The 18,327-nt window shown below is 42.8% G+C and overlaps 1 protein-coding gene across 2 annotated transcripts in view; it reads left to right on the top strand.

Annotated features, from left to right (window-relative positions):
* The window catches only part of jkamp (jnk1/mapk8 associated membrane protein), a 186,456-nt gene that overhangs the window by 114,111 nt on the left and 54,018 nt on the right, over nt 1-18,327 (top strand). For both annotated transcript variants that reach the window (XM_034195228.1, XM_034195227.1), the window contains exon 6: nt 6,610-6,686. In XM_034195228.1, coding sequence (XP_034051119.1) covers nt 6,610-6,686 — 77 coding nt within the window. The remainder of the gene's footprint in view (nt 1-6,609; nt 6,687-18,327) is intronic.

The raw sequence follows: 18,327 nt of genomic DNA, 5'->3' as shown, positions 1-18,327 counted from the left end.
GACGATCTAACATTTACAAGACCCAAACTAAGGACCTCTGCAGAGTTGACAATTGGACTATTTGGGTTTATGGGTGGTTCCAAAATTACATTTCTAAGATACCTAAAAATAGGTTTAGGCCTGACACAGTCCACACGGATCGCAGGCATCACACATGAAATATTTAATACAGCAGAAACAACCAGCATGCCATCCTCCACTCCAGTGTCATCCTGTGTAGTAATAGGTACTAAATTTGAAAAACATATCTCCCTGTAAATTCTACAAACAAGTCTACAGGAGCAGGCCACAGTCTCAGTCTGATAAATCTCCCTCCCAAAAAAAACACTTTCAGCACCTTGGATTGTCTGCATTAAATTCCCCGCTCAAATAGTGGATCCCACACCCACACTCATCCCATATTCTGTGACCTGCTGTATACTCCAAGTGTTACCCTCCCTGCAGAGCCCCATCTATATTCGCGGACAAGATGGCAGCTCCCTCTCTAGTAGGGTGAAAGCCATCTGGCATCAACAGATCACACCGGCCCCAGAACGAAGGCCAGTTATCAACAAAACCAAAACCGTGTTGTGTACAAAACTGTGCCAGCCACTTATTTAACAGCAACAGCCTGCTAAAAACCTCATCACCACCCCGGGAGGGGAGGGGACCAGAAACTATTAATCGATGCCGACATGACCTTCTAGCAAGGTCACAAGTCCTCTCTATATTCATTTTTGTAATTTCTGACTGCTTCATCTTAACATCATTTTCGCCAACATGAATAACTATATGACTGTATTTCAAGTCATGTTTCTTGGTCTGTTTACCATTTTGCAGCGTTAGTGCCCTGAGGTAAGAGGCAATGTCAGGAGCTCTCGCCCCAGGAAAACACTGAACATCAGTTGGCGTCTGCAACTCAACCTTACGGGTGATGGAATCCCCTATCACTAACACCCGACGTTTCGGCCTGGGGACAGGAGTGGAAGTCCGTGGGCTCATAAGACTGACATCAGGCATATCCAGAGGAGAAAATCGGTTCATAGTTCGCACAGGCGAATATAATTTGGGTGCCCCACGTGACTTCCGCCGAGTCCCACGTGACTTCCTCCGCCCGACAACAGTCCGAAAACCATCCTCCCTGGCCGGCCCCTCTTTACTAATGCCAGTAGGCATAACAGCTGGGTCAACATCAACCATGCCTGTAACATCAATGTCCACAAGGCTAATAAGCTGTTCCAGCTCATGAACACGGCTCTCCAAAAGAGCCACCCTCTCTGCCAGCATCATTTAAAAATTTTTAAAACACCAAAAACACAGAATTTATCCCACTCCTAAAAAATAATAAAATACTAATAAAACAATAAAATAAAACAATAAAATGAAATTCACAACAAATAATCAGCCAAGCTGAGCACAGCTAGCTCAGTTAGCTTAGCATGACTTAGCTTAGCTTGTCCTGAAACGTCCCGACTTTCCTGTAGAGATGACAACTGCCGATGTAAATGGCAGCCTCTACCGCTGCGTCAGACCTGGCTGATAGGCTCCGGCGAAGTCACTGGTCCAGCTGGAAACCGTCGGCGAGTCACAGTTAGGCTATAAGCTTCCAGCAATTCACAGTCCCGGCTAGCGGCCTCCCAAAACGAGCCGCACTCAGATCAGCAAGACGTCAACTGAGCCACAAAGCCGATTCGCGACTCTCTGCAAGACAGGTCCAATCACCGGCACCAGACAAGCTGCAAAAACTGGCTGGCTGCCTCCAAAGTGCCACAGACGCCGAAAGCAAACAGCGCTGCCGGCCACCCCGACGATCCACAAGCCTGAATGGTGCACCAACACAGTCGCAGCCTAGCCAGCGGCTCTGCTCACGCCGACGCTGATCACTGTGCTCACACCGCCGCTGATCGCTCTACGCCACCGCTGTGCACCTTCTTGACTGCTCTGCTCGGTCCAGCAAAAAACACACCCAAACACTCCAGGGGTGGATTAACTCCCAGAAAGGTCTCCGGTGAGCGGGTTTGAAGCCACTGCTGTCTGGTCAAAGCCGGTCAAAGGAATTAGGAAAGCAGCTTGCGCAGCTGTGCCTGGGTGCGATGGCATGGCACAGCTTGGAACCCGTGGCAAGCTGGTTCCAACCTGGAGGTTCTTCAGGCGAACTGCAGCAGATGTCAACGGTTGGAAGCTGTGTAGCAGTAGCAAAGCAGTTTGAATTAAGTGACAATACTACGTCACAAATGGAGGCTGGTCAAAGACCCCAACACACAGGTAAAGATAACTTGGTATATTATTATAACAAAAAAGAAATCTTTATAAGTAGAGCCAGGGACGGTGCAGTGGTCAGTAAAACAGCTATAGTGTGCATGAGGGACTCGGCTGGTGGACGAGTCAAAAAACACAGCACGAGGTCAAGACACAGAGAGCAGACAGGGTAACTAGTGACTCTATCCAAAAAACAGTAGACGATGTCAAAAACACACTTGTAAATAAGATTCAACAACAAGAAATGAAGCACAAAGAAAAACTAGAAATTGCAGGTGAGAGGAGAGGAAAAAATGCACCACATTCAAATAAAAACAGTGGTAAGGAAAAACTCCCTCTGAGGAAGAAACCTCAAGCAGACCAGACTCAAAGGGGTGACCCTCTGCTTGGGCCATGCTACAAACATAAATTACAGAAATAATTCACAGAACAATTCACGGACAAATATACAAGAATTGCTGTTGGTGCACAGGACAGGAGGATCGCCAACACAAACACAACTCCCATCTCTGGATGGAGCTGTACCTTAAACAGAGAAAAAACAGAATCAGGCATCAGAAAGACAAAAAATACTGTATAATTTGCCAGCATTAATCAACAAGAAAAACAGAAGAAATACTAAGGTGATTGCCGGCCACTAGCCCTAAACTTCACTAAAAGACCCAGAATTTAGGTGAAGTTGAGGCCGCGGCCCGCTCCAATTACTAATAAATGAATTAAAAGAGTAAGAAGCGTAAAACAAAACTGTACCAGTATGCTAGCCATATGAAAGGGAAAATAAGTGCGTCTTAAGTCTGGACTTGAAAGTCTCCACAGAATCTGATTGTTTTTATTGATGCAGGGAGACCATTCCACAGAACAGGGGCACGATAAGAGAAAGCTCTGTGACCCGCAGACTTCTTATTCACCCTAGGGACACAAAGTAGTCCTGCACTCTGAGAACATAAAGCCCGGGCCGGTACGTAAGGTTTAATTTGGTCAGCTAGGTAGGGAGGTGCCAGTCCATGAATAATTTTATAGGTTAGTAACAGAACCTTAAAATCTGATCTCACTGGGACAGGAAGCCAGTGAAGAGACGCCAAAATGGGTGTAATGTGGTCGAACTTTCTGCTTCGTGTCAAAAGTGTGGCTGCAGCATTTTGAACCAATTGGAGACCCTAATGCTAGACTGCGGTAAACCAGAAAATAGAACATTGCAGTAGTCCAATCTAGAAGAGATGAACGCATGAATCAGGGTCTCAGCATCAGCCATAGACAGGATGGGACGAATCTTTGCTATATTTCACAGGTGGAAGAAAGCAGTCCTAGTAATATTTCTAATGTGGAGGCCAAAGGACAACGAAGGATCAAAAATTACCCCAAGGTTCCTCACTTTGTCAGTGTGATGTATGACACACGAGCCTAGGCTGAGTGTTAACTGGTCAAATTGATGCCGATGTCTCACTGGACCAAGAACCATCATTTCAGTCTTATCAGAGTTTAAAAGTAGGAAGTTTCTAGACATCCAACTTCTCACTGCTGCAAGGCAATCTTCTAAGGATTTTATGTGAACGAGATTACCAGCAGTTATCGGCATATATAACTGAGTATCATCTGCCTAGCAGTGAAAGGTAATCCCAAAACGCCGCAATATGTGCCCAAGGGGTGCTATATAAAGGGAGAAAAGCAGGGGGCCTAAGACAGACCCCTGAGGAACCCCAAATTTCATGTCACTAAGGTTAGAGGTAGTGTTGCTGTACAAAACACGGTGATAACGACTGGTCAAGTATGACGTCAGCCATGCATGGGCACTCCCAGTAATCCCAAAATGACTTTCCAGCCTATCAAGTAGAATATGATGATCCACTGTATCAAATGCAGCACTGAGATCTAACAGCAGCAGAACCGTAGTGGTGTCCGAGTCCATTGTAAGCAGAAGATCATTCATCACTTTAGTGAGAGCCGTCTCTGTGGAATGATATTTTCTAAAAGCAGACTGCAGTGGCTCAAAGAGATTATTCTCAGTAAGATAGTCTACGAGCTGTCGTGACACCACTTTTTCCAGAATTTTAGAGCAAAATGATAGATTTGATATTGGCCTATAGTTTTTCAATACACTAGGGTCAAGATATATATCCACCAGTTTCTTGCTGAGAACCATGGCGTCAGAATTGGAGGTGCTGATCCTCATCCCAGCTGCTTCACACTCAGCTGCGAACTGATCCAGTGAGTGTTGGTCACAGGCTGATGAAGCCAACAGGACCACATCATCTGCAAAAAGAAGTGATGAGACCCTGAGCCCACCAAACTGGAAAACCTCCTCCCCCCGACTATGGCTCCATATCCTGTCCATGAATATCACAAACAGGATTGGTGACAAGGCACAGCCCTGGCAGAGGCCAACCCTCACTGGAAATGAGTTAGACTTGTGAGTACAGAGATTGGATGGCCCTGAGAAGGGACCGCCTCACTCCATACTCCTGCAGCACCTCCCACAGTATCTCCCAGGGTATCCGATCATATGCCTTCTCCAAGTCCACAAAACACATGTAGACTGGATGGACATACTCCCAGGCCCCCTCCACAATCCTTGTGAGAGTGAAGAGCTGGTCCATTGTTCCACGACCAGGATGGAACCCGCATTCTTCCTCTTCAATCAGAGGTTTGACTATCGGCTGAACCCTCCTTTCCAGCACCCTGGAGTAGACTTTACCAAGAAGGCTGAGTAGTGTGATGCCCTGGCACACACTCTCTGGTCCCCTTTTTTAAATATGGAGCTACCACCCCAGTTTGCCACCCCTGGCTTAGGAACTGTCCCAGACCTCAACGCAGTGTTGAAGAGACGTCTCATCCAAGACAGTCCCTCCACACCCAGAGCCTTCACCATTTCTGGACAGATCTCATCAACCCCCAGTGCCTTCCTTGTCACTGTGGAGTTGTTTGACTACCTCAGTGACTTTCACCAGGGAAATTGATGATAATTCTCCATTAGCTTCCAGCTCTGCCCCTACTATAGAGGACACTCCAGTCTGATGCAGGAGTTCCTCAGTGTTCCTCCCAGCGGCGGACTACATTATCAGTTAAGGGCAACAGAGTCCCATCCTTACTATAGACAGCTTGGATGGTACCCGTTTTCCCCTCCTGAGATACCTCACAGTCCACCAGAAGCATCTTATGTGGTTGAATGAAATAATACTAATACTGTATTCTAAGCCATGTGATGGACTCTGGATTATACAGTAGCCCCATCATCTCACCATTATAGGAAAATATGATTTTTATGACTAAAATGAGCAAGAAAATGGGACAGAAATATCTCTCATTGAGCTTAAGACTTGTACTAGATTGCACCAAATTGCATGTAATATTTCAAAATATTTTGCAGGCCTGTGAGGTCCTGATTTTTTTCTTTTTTTTTCAGCAGTTGCATCACTGCTCAGTAATCATAATACTGTCAGTGCAACTAACATTTACCAAGCTGTTGATACCTGCTAATGAGTGCCACCTAATTACTCACTGTCGCCTCATCTTCAGCCGATTACTCCAACAGAAGCAGACTGAGATTTCTGTTGTCCGCCATTCCGGATCCAGATCACCTCCAAAATTCAGTGGAGTCTTCCATGGCCTAATATCTATCTGTGCTGTAAATTTTTTTCAAAATCCATGCAGTAGTTTTGATGTAATCCTGCTAACAGACAGACAAATAAATAAATGAACGGCAATTATTTTATTACGTCCTTGGCAGACGTAATTAAGGGTCAGGAGCGCTGGAGCCTATGCCAGTAGTCATAGGGCGTGAGGTGGGGTACACCCTGGACAGGACCCCAGTCTGTCACAGGGACACATACAAAACACATTGACACCTACAGACAGTATAAAGTTTCCAGTTCACCTAACCTGCATGTGTTTGGATGTGGGAGGAGCTGGATCACCCGGAGAAAACCCAGGCAAACACCGGGAGAACATGCAAACTCCACACAGAAAGGCCACAGGAGGGAATTGATCCCATGATCTTGCTGTGAGGCAACAGTGCTAACCACTAAGCCCACCACCTAATTGACACTAAAATTTCACTCCCCAGAAACACTGGATGTAAAATTAACCTCACAGCAAACCATATAAAAGTGTTTTTATTCAAATGGTCAGAAAGGGAAAGTGTGGTCAAGTCCACAGCAGGTTGTGGCCTGGACTTGGGACAATAGCTGTCATCAAAGCAACCATATCCCTAATTATTCATAATGTCATGGCTTAAAGTAGCTTAAAGTGATGAGTTATATAAAAATTCAACCCCCTAGAACAGCTGCCCGAACCCAGTTACTTGTTCTTGCTTAGTTTGAATGTGGCTTGAATAGTTCTCATTGAAATGGTTCTGTATGTGTTTGTGTCTTCCAGACTATGCCTTTCCCTACATCATCCTCGTCCTGTCTCTGGCTACCCTGGCTGTTTACATGTCGGCGTCTGAGATACAGGTGACGACACTCACAGCAGCTTTCATACATGCACCTGAACCAGTGACTGTGTGGTCTTTTGTTCCTGATATCGTTTCTTGTTCAGTTGCTAATGATGATCTGAAACATTGCAGAGACTGAAATGGTCTGTGCAGTGTTTCAGATCATCATTAATGACAAGTCAAACCCAGCCAGCCAGCCAGTTGCGGCCCAACACACTCACACTATTGAGCAAACTGGACTTTGGGGGCGTGACACCCTCTAATGCAGTCCAGAGTGCATAATGTCAGCACATGCTAAATATCTGAAAGCATACAGCGGGTAAAATAAATATTGAACACATCACTATACATTTTTAAAAGTTCTACTGACATGAAATTTTCACCAGGTCACTAGCAACCAAATAATCCACACATACAAAGAAACAAAAACAAATAAGTACAGAAATTACGTTATGTGTCATCAAATGTAATGACACGGAAAAATATTGAACACATATACTGAAATTTATTTAATACTTTGTACAATTGCCTTTGTTGGTAATGAAGCTTAAAGATGCCTCCTGTATGGAGAAACTTGTCACATGCATTGATTTTTGGTCCATTCTTCCTCACAACAATTTAAAATCTTGAAGGTTCTGTGGACCTCTTCTATGAACTCTGATCTTTAATTATTTCAATAGATTTTCTATTGGATTCAAGACAGGTGACTGGCTGGACCTTCTAGCAGCTTTATTTTCATTCTCTGGAACCAGTTCAGAATTTCATTGTGTGTTGGGGATCATTGTCTTGCTGAAATATCCACCCTCGTTTCATCTATTCTATTCTATTCTATTGAGCTGAGTATTCCATTAACTTTAACTAGTAATGACTTCATGACTTTCTTTGCTAACAAAATTTTAACTATTAGAGAAAAAATTACTCATAACCATCCCAAAGACGTATCGTTATCTTTGGCTGCTTTCAGTGATGCCGGTATTTGGTTAGACTCTTTCTCTCCGATTGTTCTGTCTGAGTTATTCTCATTAGTTACTTCATCCAAACCATCAACATGTTTATTAGACCCCATTCCTACCAGGCTGCTCAAGGAAGCCCTACCATTATTTAATGCTTCGATCTTAATATGATCAATCTATCTTTGTTAGTTGGCTATGTACCACAGGCTTTTAAGGTGGCAGTAATTAAACCATTACTTAAAAAGCCATCACTTGACCCAGCTATCTTAGCTAATTATAGGCCAATCTCCAACCTTCCTTTTCTCTCAAAAATTCTTGAAAGGGTAGTTGTAAAACAGCTAACTGATCATCTGCAGAGGAATGGTCTATTTGAAGAGTTTCAGTCAGGTTTTAGAATTCATCATAGTACAGAAACAGCATTAGTGAAGGTTACAAATGATCTTCTTATGGCCTCGGACAGTGGACTCATCTCTGTGCTTGTTCTGTTAGATCTCAGTGCTGCTTTTGATACTGTTGACCATAAAATTTTATTACAGAGATTAGAGCATGCCATAGGTATTAAAGGCACTGCGCTGCGGTGGTTTGAATCATATTTGTCTAATAGATTACAATTTGTTCATGTAAATGGGGAATCTTCTTCACAGACTAAAGTTAATTATGGAGTTCCACAAGGTTCTGTGCTAGGACCAATTTTATTCACTTTATACATGCTTCCCTTAGGCAGTATTATTAGACGGTATTGCTTAAATTTTCATTGTTACGCAGATGATACCCAGCTTTATCTATCCATGAAGCCAGAGGACACACACCAATTAGCTAAACTGCAGGATTGTCTTACAGACATAAAGACATGGATGACCTCTAATTTCCTGCTTTTAAACTCAGATAAAACTGAAGTTATTGTACTTGGCCCCACAAATCTTAGAAACATGGTGTCTAACCAGATCCTTACTCTGGATGGCATTACCCTGACCTCTAGTAATACTGTGAGAAATCTTGGAGTCATTTTTGATCAGGATATGTCATTCAAAGTGCATATTAAACAAATATGTAGGACTGCTTTTTTGCATTTACGCAATATCTCTAAAATCAGAAAGGTCTTGTCTCAGAGTGATGCTGAAAAACTAATTCATGCATTTATTTCCTCTAGGCTGGACTATTGTAATTCATTATTATCAGGTTGTCCTAAAAGTTCCCTAAAAAGCCTTCAGTTAATTCAAAATGCTGCAGCTAGAGTACTGACGGGGACTAGAAGGAGAGAGCATATCTCACCCATATTGGCCTCTCTTCATTGGCTTCCTGTTAATTCTAGAATAGAATTTAAAATTCTTCTTCTTACTTATAAGGTTTTGAATAATCAGGTCCCATCTTATCTTAGGGACCTCGTAGTACCATATTACCCCAATAGAGCGCTTCGCTCTCAGACTGCAGGCTTACTTGTAGTTCCTAGGGTTTGTAAGAGTAGAATGGGAGGCAGAGCCTTCAGCTTTCAGGCTCCTCTCCTGTGGAACCAGCTCCCAATTCAGATCAGGGAGACAGACACCCTCTCTACTTTTAAGATTAGGCTTAAAACTTTCCTTTTTGCTAAAGCTTATAGTTAGGGCTGGATCAGGTGACCCTGAACCATCCCTTAGTTATGCTGCTATAGACGTAGACTGCTGGGGGGTTCCCATGATGCACTGTTTCTTTTTCTTTTTGCTCTGTATGCACCACTCTGCATTTAATCATTAGTGATCGATCTCTGCTCCCCTCCACAGCATGTCTTTTTCCTGGTTCTCTCCCTCAGCCCCAACCAGTCCCAGCAGAAGACTGCCCCTCCCTGAGCCTGGTTCTGCTGGAGGTTTCTTCCTGTTAAAAGGGAGTTTTTCCTTCCCACTGTAGCCAAGTGCTTGCTCACAGGGGGTCGTTTTGACCGTTGGGGTTTTACATAATTATTGTATGGCCTTGCCTTACAATATAAAGCGCCTTGGGGCAACTGTTTGTTGTGATTTGGCGCTATATAAAAAAATTGATTGATTGATTGATTGATTGATCTTTATCATCCTGGTAGATTTTTATCTAGAACGTCTCAGTACATTTTTCCATTCATCCTTCCTTCAGTTATATTAAGTTTGTCAATGAAGAACAGCCCCACACCAAGATGTTCCACCTCCAAACTTCACTGTTGGTATGGTGTTTTTAGGCTGATGTGCAGTGACATTTATGGTGTGTATTGTGGCATCCAAAGAGTTCAGTTTTGTTCTCATCTGTCCAGACTCTATTCTCCCAGTATGTCACAGGTTTGTCTAAATGTTGTGCAGCAAACTTTAAATGAGCATCAACATGCTTTTTTCTTCATCAGTGGAGACTTGTTTGGTGAGCGTGCATACATACCATGGTGGTTGAGTGCATTACTTATTTTCTTTGAAGTAATTTTTCAGTTCAAATCAAATCAATTTTATTTATATAGCGCCAATTCACAACAAACAGTTGCCCCAAGGTGCTTTATATTGTAAGGCAAAAGCCATACAATAATTACAGAAAAACCCCAACGGTCAAAACGACACCCTGTGAGCAAGCACTTGGCGACAGTGGGAAGGAAAAACTCCCTTTTAACAGGAAGAAACCTCCAGCAGAACCAGCCTCAGGGAGGGGTAGTCTTCTGCTGGGACTGGTTGGGGCTGAGGGAGAGAACCAGGAAAAAGACATGCTGTGGAGGTGAGCAGAGATCAATGATTAAATGCAGAGTGGTGCATACAGAGCAAAAAGAGAAAGAAACACTCAGTGCATCATGGGAACCCCCCAGCAGTCTAAGTCTATAGCAGCATAACTAAGGGATGGTTCAGGGTCACCTGATCCAGCCCTAACTATAAGCTTTAGCAAAAAGGAAAGTTTTAAGCCTAATCTTAAAAGTAGAGAGTGTGTCTGTCTCCCTGATCCGAATTGGGAGCTGGTTCCACAGGAGAGGAGCCTGAAAGCTGAAGGCTCTGCCTCCCATTCTACTCTTACAAACCCTAGGAACTACAAGTAAGCCTGCAGTCTGAGAGCGAAGCGCTCTATTGGGGTGATATGGTACTATGAGGTCCCTAAGATAAGAAGGGACCTGATTATTCAAAACCTTATAAGTAAGAAGAAGAATTTTAAATTCTATTCTGGAATTAACAGGGAGCCAATGAAGAGAGGCCAATATGGGTGAGATATGCTCTCTCCTTCTAGTCCCTGTCAGTACTGTAGCTGCAGCATTTTGAATTAACTGAAGGCTTTTCAGGGAACTTTTAGGACAACCTGATAATAATGAATTACAATAGTCCAGCCTAGAGGAAATAAATGCATTAATTAGTTTTTCAGCATCACTCTGAGACAAGACCTTTCTAATTTTAGAGATATTGCGCAAATGCAAAAAAGCAGTTGCTCTTCATAAGTGGTCTTTGTCTCTTGAACAACTCTTCTGATAATTCTTTTCACTCCTCTGTCAGCAGTATGTTTTGCAACAATAAGGTTATGAAGATCTTGAAAGAGCTCTTTGCTTTTACTTATCATGAGCTGTTTCTTGTGTTGCACCTGGGTAATAAGGCACTTTTTTATAGGCCATCTGTTTTGACTCAGCCAGCTGATATTAATTTGTACTGACGGGGCATGATTGCTTTCTGATTACTGATAGATTTCAGCTGGTGGCTTGACTTTCCATGTCTTATTTCACCTTTTCTTCATGTGTTCAGTACATTTTCCCTGTGTCATTTCACATTATTACACATAATTTATGGATATCTATGGTTTGAATTCTTTGTATGTGTGGATTACTGGGGTTGTTACCAACATCTGGTGAATTTATTGCAGATTTAATGTTTTGTTGCGTAACGTGGCTACGACTATCATAAATAAGGGAAACAAGCACATAATTCTATACTACCAGGTTTGAGTTCTGTTAACCTGACCATCAGGGTCCCGTTTTATTTACCTGACCGTCAGGTTTGAGTTCCGTTACCTTGCCCTGGCCGTCAGGTTCGCGTCTCTTTGCTTCCTTTTTGTGTGGGGCTCTAAAAACGGCAGCTAGGTCAGGATCTACCACTGTCTGCCCATCTTCAGTGCCCACCTGAAGGTGCCATCTTCTTCTACCTCGTGTACCACATTTGTTGCAAATTCCATCTCTTTGAAATCATTTGCTGAAAACAAAAGCAAGTTTTGGACATAGTCCCTACCAGTGATGCCGGTAACGCGTTACTTAGTAACGTGTTACTCTAATCTAACCACTTTTTTTAGTAATGAGTAATCTAACGCGTTAATCTTTCCAAACCAGTAATCAAATTAAAGTTGCTTCTCGAAGTCACTGTGCGTTACTATTATTTTTGCATTGTGGGTCGATAGCAGCATTAAACTTGGTCCGTGGGCAGGAGGTCGGGGTTCGACTGAACTTCCCACTTTAAGTGAGCTGTGAGCTTTTCATCCGCGGTTTTCTGCAGCAGCTATGACTCGTCCTCACCTCTTAAAGCGCGGTGACAACAGCACACCTGCACTGAGCTTTACAGACATTTTTATGCTTTTTTTCTCCTTTATTTAGAATTCTGAGCTGAGCCGCTCTGTATCTGCTCGTTAAAAACAGCTGTTCCTCCGCGACGTGACTATTTTCCACTAAAATGCACCTAAACTCTCTTTCTGAGGAGCACATGATGTGAAAACGCAATAAAACTTTCATACCTGTAAATCTGGTCATGTTTTCTGCATAAATAAATGTTATCCATCCAAAGCAGGGGCGAATCCAGATGGAATGGGGGAGTGGGGCAAGGATGTGCCCCCCACAACACCCCTAGATTAAAGGTCCAGTTTTGAAGCCTTTTTTTTTTACTACAACTACTAATACTACTTATAATAATAATAATTTCAACAAGTAAAATGTTTAGAGAGAATTTCAATGTTAGAAAAATGTTAGAAAGAATTTAATAGTTACATTTATAAACAATGTAGGTTAGAAATTGCAAGTTTTACTGTTACCTCTTATTTAACTGTGACCTCATATTTAACTGTTGAACAGTTAAATATGAGGTCAAGAAAGAGGTCTTTATTTTACTTTTTATAAAACAAGTATTTATTTTCATTGAAGTCAAGAAAGGGTGACTATAAAGCGAGTTTTGGCAAAACAGGTATTATTGTCATGTTGAGGTGGCAGAGGGTTGTTGTCGGCACCTGGGGAAAGTAACTAATAAAGTAACTAGTAATCTAACTTAGTTACTTTTACAATTGAGTAATCAGTAAAGTAACTAAGTTTTTCAAGGAGTAATCAGTAATTGGATTACTTTTTCAAAGTAACTGTGGCAACACTGGTCCCTACATAAATGCTGTTCAGAGAAACGTTTTGTGTTTTGTTTTTTAATCTGCCAATTAGGACATGAGGCTGTAAATACATATTTCCTGGATTGTATATTCGACAATCATTTTGATTTATTTAGCACCACAACTTAATGTGCATAAAGTATATAAATCAGGGATAGATGACTACAACAGATCAGGGAGACAAAAGACAATATGATGCAAATATCAAATCAGAAATATCACAACCAGTTTATCATCATCATTAAGTCAGTGATGATTTGGTTGTCCTGATAGTGGGATCCTGGGTTTGCTTGGGGATCCGGGGTCAGGGGTGGGTGTTTGGGGGTTGTGGGGGCATTGCTTTCCAGTGCTACCTGGGTGTCCTGCAGGCTTCCGTAGTGGTGGGTCGGGTGCTGGCATGGGCTCCCTTCCGGCTTCCTCCCTTGCCGGGCATGGGCATGCCTCTGTGCCTAGGGGAGTGCTGGGTGGTGGGTGTGGTCTACTGGGGGGGGTGGAACGATGCTGTGCCACAGGGCTGCTTGTCCTGTTGTGTGTGGGTGGTGGTTAGCTGGGCGGCCGACGTTTCTTTTCTGGGTGCGGGTGGGGTCCAGCGCCTGGGCGGGGGATGGGTGTCTCTCTCTGGAGCTCGGTGCATGTGTGGCCTTCCATGACTCGGGCTCTTTGTCGGGGTCTTTGGGGCCCGTCTCTCTCCCTCTGGTTCCTTGGTTGCCCCAGCTGCTCTTGGGCCTCATTTCGTGCCCTCTATGGGTCAGGGACTGCCCTGTGGTCCTTCCCAACTACATGGCTCCATGGCCCCCTTGTTGGTTGGTTTTCCCCTGGGGGCTTCCAGTGCTCGTCCAGGACTGCCCACTGCCTCCCCGTCTCATGGTTACACTAGCGCCTCCCTTGGATCTGGGGGTGGATTGCAGGGTCCAATGGTGTCGGGGTGTGCGGCCCACTCCCTGCACTGTGGATCTGGGGGTGGATTGCAGGGTCCAATGGTGTCGGGGTGTGCGGCCCACTCCCTGCACTGTGCCTTTCCCTTCTGATTGCTGCATGGGGTTTGGCCTCATGTGTCACATCTTTTTAATGCACTTCACTTGATTAGTACTTGCATGCACATTATATTGGGCACTAACAAAGGACAACAATGCCCAAACAAAACAAGAAACCTAACCCTAACCCTCATAACAGTTGTTGTCTTCTACCAAGCTGCTTGCCTGTTGTCCTGTAGTCCATACCAGCCTTGTGCGGGTCTACAGTTTTGTCCTTGGTGTCCTTAGATAGCTCTTTGGTCTTGCTATGGTGGACATGTTGGAGTGTGATTGATTGAGTGTGTGAACAGGTGTCTTTTATGCAGGTAACAATTTCAAACAGGTGCAATTAATACAGGTAAAGAGTGCAGAATAAGAGGGCTTCTTAAAGAAAAAATAACAAGTCTGTGAGAGCCAGAATTCTTGCTGGTTGGTAGGGGGTGAAATACTTATTTTATGCAATAAAATGCTAATTCATTCTTTAAAAATCAGACAATGTGATTTTCTGGATTTTTTTTTTTTTTTTTTTTTAGATTCTGTCTCTCACAGTTGATATATGATCAGTAGCTGACATTTTTCAAGGGTGGTAATAAATTAAGGAGTGAGTTGGAAAGGTGTGTGAGTCCAGACTGTTTTTAGAACCTTAGACCTCAAAAGTTTTTAGAATAGGAACTCAACCCTTTTATTTCCTGTTATTAATCCTGTTGTTATCATTATCAATTTTATTTTTACTTCTGTTTTGTCATTTGATTGTAAAATGGACCACAATAGAAATAAGTGTTTCCACTTTCTTGTGTCATCCATGTATTTTTAACATATTTACAATTACATGCCCTTACACCCAAGCTTTTAATATAAAGATGATTTACTGCCCCCTGCTGGAAAGGTGTGCGAGTCCAAAATATAATTACCAATGTTACCTAATACCCGTAGCTTCTCCAAAACTATTAGTCCTATCAGTGTTCCGTTTAGGTGTCGTTCAACCGTGACCCAAAATACATGAGCATGCCAAATAGCAAATCTCTGCTCTCCCCAGTTTTTGTGTGATTGAACCCACACACACACAGATGCCACTTGGCTATTATAATATAGATGGTTTGCCAGTTTAGCAACATATATATACACACACACGGGGGTCATGTTGTGGCAGTTTATCTGTCTGTATGTCCGACTGGCTGTCCCTCCCTCTCAAAAAGGGTGTAAGCATTCTGAAATCAGCTCCTCTCACATTTTAGGAGGAATTTCTTGAAACTTGGTACAAGTCCTTGTTATAGGTTGGTAATATGCATACAGTATGATCATATCGTTTGAGTTGGGCCCATCTTACCAGAGTTATAGCTTTTGATTAACAAATCTAGACTCCATCAGTTTCATGAGCTGGTGCCTGCATTCTGAAAACAACTTCTTGCACATTTTTAGGATAAACTGTGGGAAATGTGGTGCAAGTCCTTGAAATGTTATCGGAATGTAGCAAGCACTTGTACCAAAGCAGCATTTGCCAGTGGGGGATATTATGCTCTCGGAGCACTCTTGTTTTACAGGGATATCGCACTGTTAATCAGCTTGTGAAGGTCCAAGCACCCAGCGAAGCTGATGTGAACACCGGATTGTTTTTGTGCAGACTTTACTTTTTTCTAGGCAGGGTTAAGGCCCCCTGACATGAGCATGTCTTTGATTCACGCACTAGCACGCATGTCGTCATGATGATCCCACCCGCTGTGTTCCCAGCTGGATGCTGTTCTTTGTTCTACTGGCTGCTACTTGCTCTGCGTGGACGCTGTGTATATAAAATAATAATTTCGTGTCGGATTAACCATTTTCTCTTTAAATTGGCCATTGAAAACAGCTGTAATCACTTCCTGAATCACAGAGGACTGCTTCAGCCTAACAAGCTGCAGAAAGCATTTTGAGCCATCTTAAAAGGTAATTGTCATGTTTACATTGTCATGACTTGGTAAAACAGTTGTGTGTTCTTTCCTTCTTGTATGCAGCTGTTAAAAGTATGTTTATGATAGATTTAACTTCTTGTTAACTATGTTCACTTCTTCTTTACGCCAGTTGATGAGCTGCTCATTATGTTGGCAAGCAGATCGCGCCACATAGCACAACATTTATGCGTGAAAGATTATTTTTGAACATTTAAAAATTCTCTATGCGCAATAGCACCCGCCGGCACCCCTGTCGTGTCCTGTCTACACCCGTTAAAGACGAGTTTACACTCCAGCACAACACAGGTTGTGCTAGTGTGTGAGTCAAGGTCATGATGCTCGTGTCAGGGGGCCTTTAGAGAGTAGACGCGTATTCCGCTCACTCCACTGCACTACTAAATTTTTTACCTTGCAAACCTTGCACTTTTTGTTTGGAATCTTTTATTTTTCATATTTACTGTTTTCTGTTCACCTGCAAAACATCCAAGTCTAAAAGTAAATCCAAAGAAGACAGAGAAACTTCTACACTTGCTGCACCTGTAACTATGCTTGAGATTAGCCTTCTGCTGGAAGACCACAGAGCTGTGCTGTCTGTGGAAGGTTAAGCCTTTTGAACGTTTGTCATCCAAGCTAGACGGTGTCCAATCTGCAGTGCGTGACCACAGCTTACACATTAATTCTCTTGAATCCACGCACACTGATTTTGATCAGCATTTGAACCAGCTCAAGGCTGAATACTGTGCACTCCGTAAAGACAAGTGGTTAAAATCCAAGCTGGTGGACCTGGAGGGACACAGCAGATGCCTGAATGTTCGTATTGTAGGTTTACCTGAAGCTATTGAAGGTCCATACTGTTTTTTTCTCTCAACTCCTTGTCAATGTTTTTGGAATGGAGGTGCTCACTTCACTGCCGGAATTGGACAGGGCACACCGGAGCTTGGCTCCTAAACTGGCTCCCAGAGGAAAACCCAAACAGTTGTTGTTGTCCTTTCGGTTGTTCCCATTTAGTTTGGGTTCATCACAGCGGATACAGCCAGATCTGCATTGGTATTTGGCACAGGTTTTATCCCGGGTGACTTTCCTGATGCAATTCAGTTTTACCTGGAGAAACACACACAGCGTTGGCGTTCCAAAGAGGTCTCCCATTCAAGTACCAGCCAGGTCTTGCACTGCTAACCTTCTGAGAGCTGATGGGATCAGGCTTACCCAGAGCTTGAGGCATGTAAGATTTGGCTCTTTGAACATTGTAGCCCTGAAGTGGTGAGACAGCACGCGGAGTTCAAGAGTGCCATGTTAGAACTTTACAAGTGGGGACCCAGGCCTGTGCCTCTGTACCCGGCCAAACTGTGTATAAGTGGATGGAATCTGCATTGGGCGCTAACAAGTTTGTACAGGACCTGTGTAAAGACGAGAGGTGTTTTTCTGTTTTTCTTTTTTTTTTTTTTTATACTTATCATTTTTATTTTTCATTATAACATAACTCATATTTTAAAAGAATGATAACACATCAGAACAAAGTGGCATGTGACAATTGACAACATATTACTTTTTCACAATACAATCTTAAATAGGTCTCAGTTTACATCACCGAAGTTTGAATTCTGTCCATTTTTTCCACAGCTCTTCACATTTTGGTAGCTGTAGTCTTATGATATATGTAAGCCTTTCCATATTGTAGATGTCATCCACTATTTCTCTCCAGTTGCCCAAGGTGGGAGTGGTGGCCTTGTACCACCTTCGCGTAATTGCTTTTTTCGTGGCCGCCAAAAGAATGTTCACCAAGTATCGGTCTTTAGTTGGGATTGCAATGTCTGTTAAATATGCTAAATACAATACTGTACATGTATTGGGTAGCTCATATCCCAGTATGTCTTTTAATTCTTTCTGAACATTATCCCAGTAGCTTGTCAACTTAATACAATGCCAAAATATATGTGTGTGGTTAACATCCTGCTCTCCACACAATCTCCAGCAAGGTTGATGTACAGACAGTGAACTCTTCTTTATCTTTGGAGTAATGAAAAAACGTACAATATTTTTCCAGCAAAACATTTCCACATTTTAGAACTCGATGTGTCCTGTTGTGTTACACAGATGTCATACCACATTTCATCACTTATCTCCGACTTTAGTTCTTTTTTCCATTTATCTCTTATGTATAATGTTGAAGTTTTACTGTTACCTACCAAGCCTTGATACAATTTTGAAATTAGTTTTCCAGATATATTCTTGTATGCGTTACTTAGTACTTCTGTAATTGCATTTATTTTCCCTGTAAGACTTGGTCTTATTTCCTTGCGGTAATAGTCCCGAATCTGAAGATACATATAAAAATCTTGTTTGTCCAAGTCAAATTCTCTTTCTCACTGGTGGTTGGCTCTCACTGCGGTATTGTATCACTTCCTGTTCCGGAGCACAGCGGTGTTTTTCTGTATCTGTTAGCTGTTTAATCTGCGCAG

This window comes from Thalassophryne amazonica, chromosome 19 (assembly GCF_902500255.1).
Source record: "Thalassophryne amazonica chromosome 19, fThaAma1.1, whole genome shotgun sequence".
In the NCBI taxonomy this organism is placed as follows: Eukaryota; Metazoa; Chordata; class Actinopteri; order Batrachoidiformes; family Batrachoididae; genus Thalassophryne; species Thalassophryne amazonica.
This window is presented reverse-complemented; position numbering and strand designations above follow the sequence as displayed.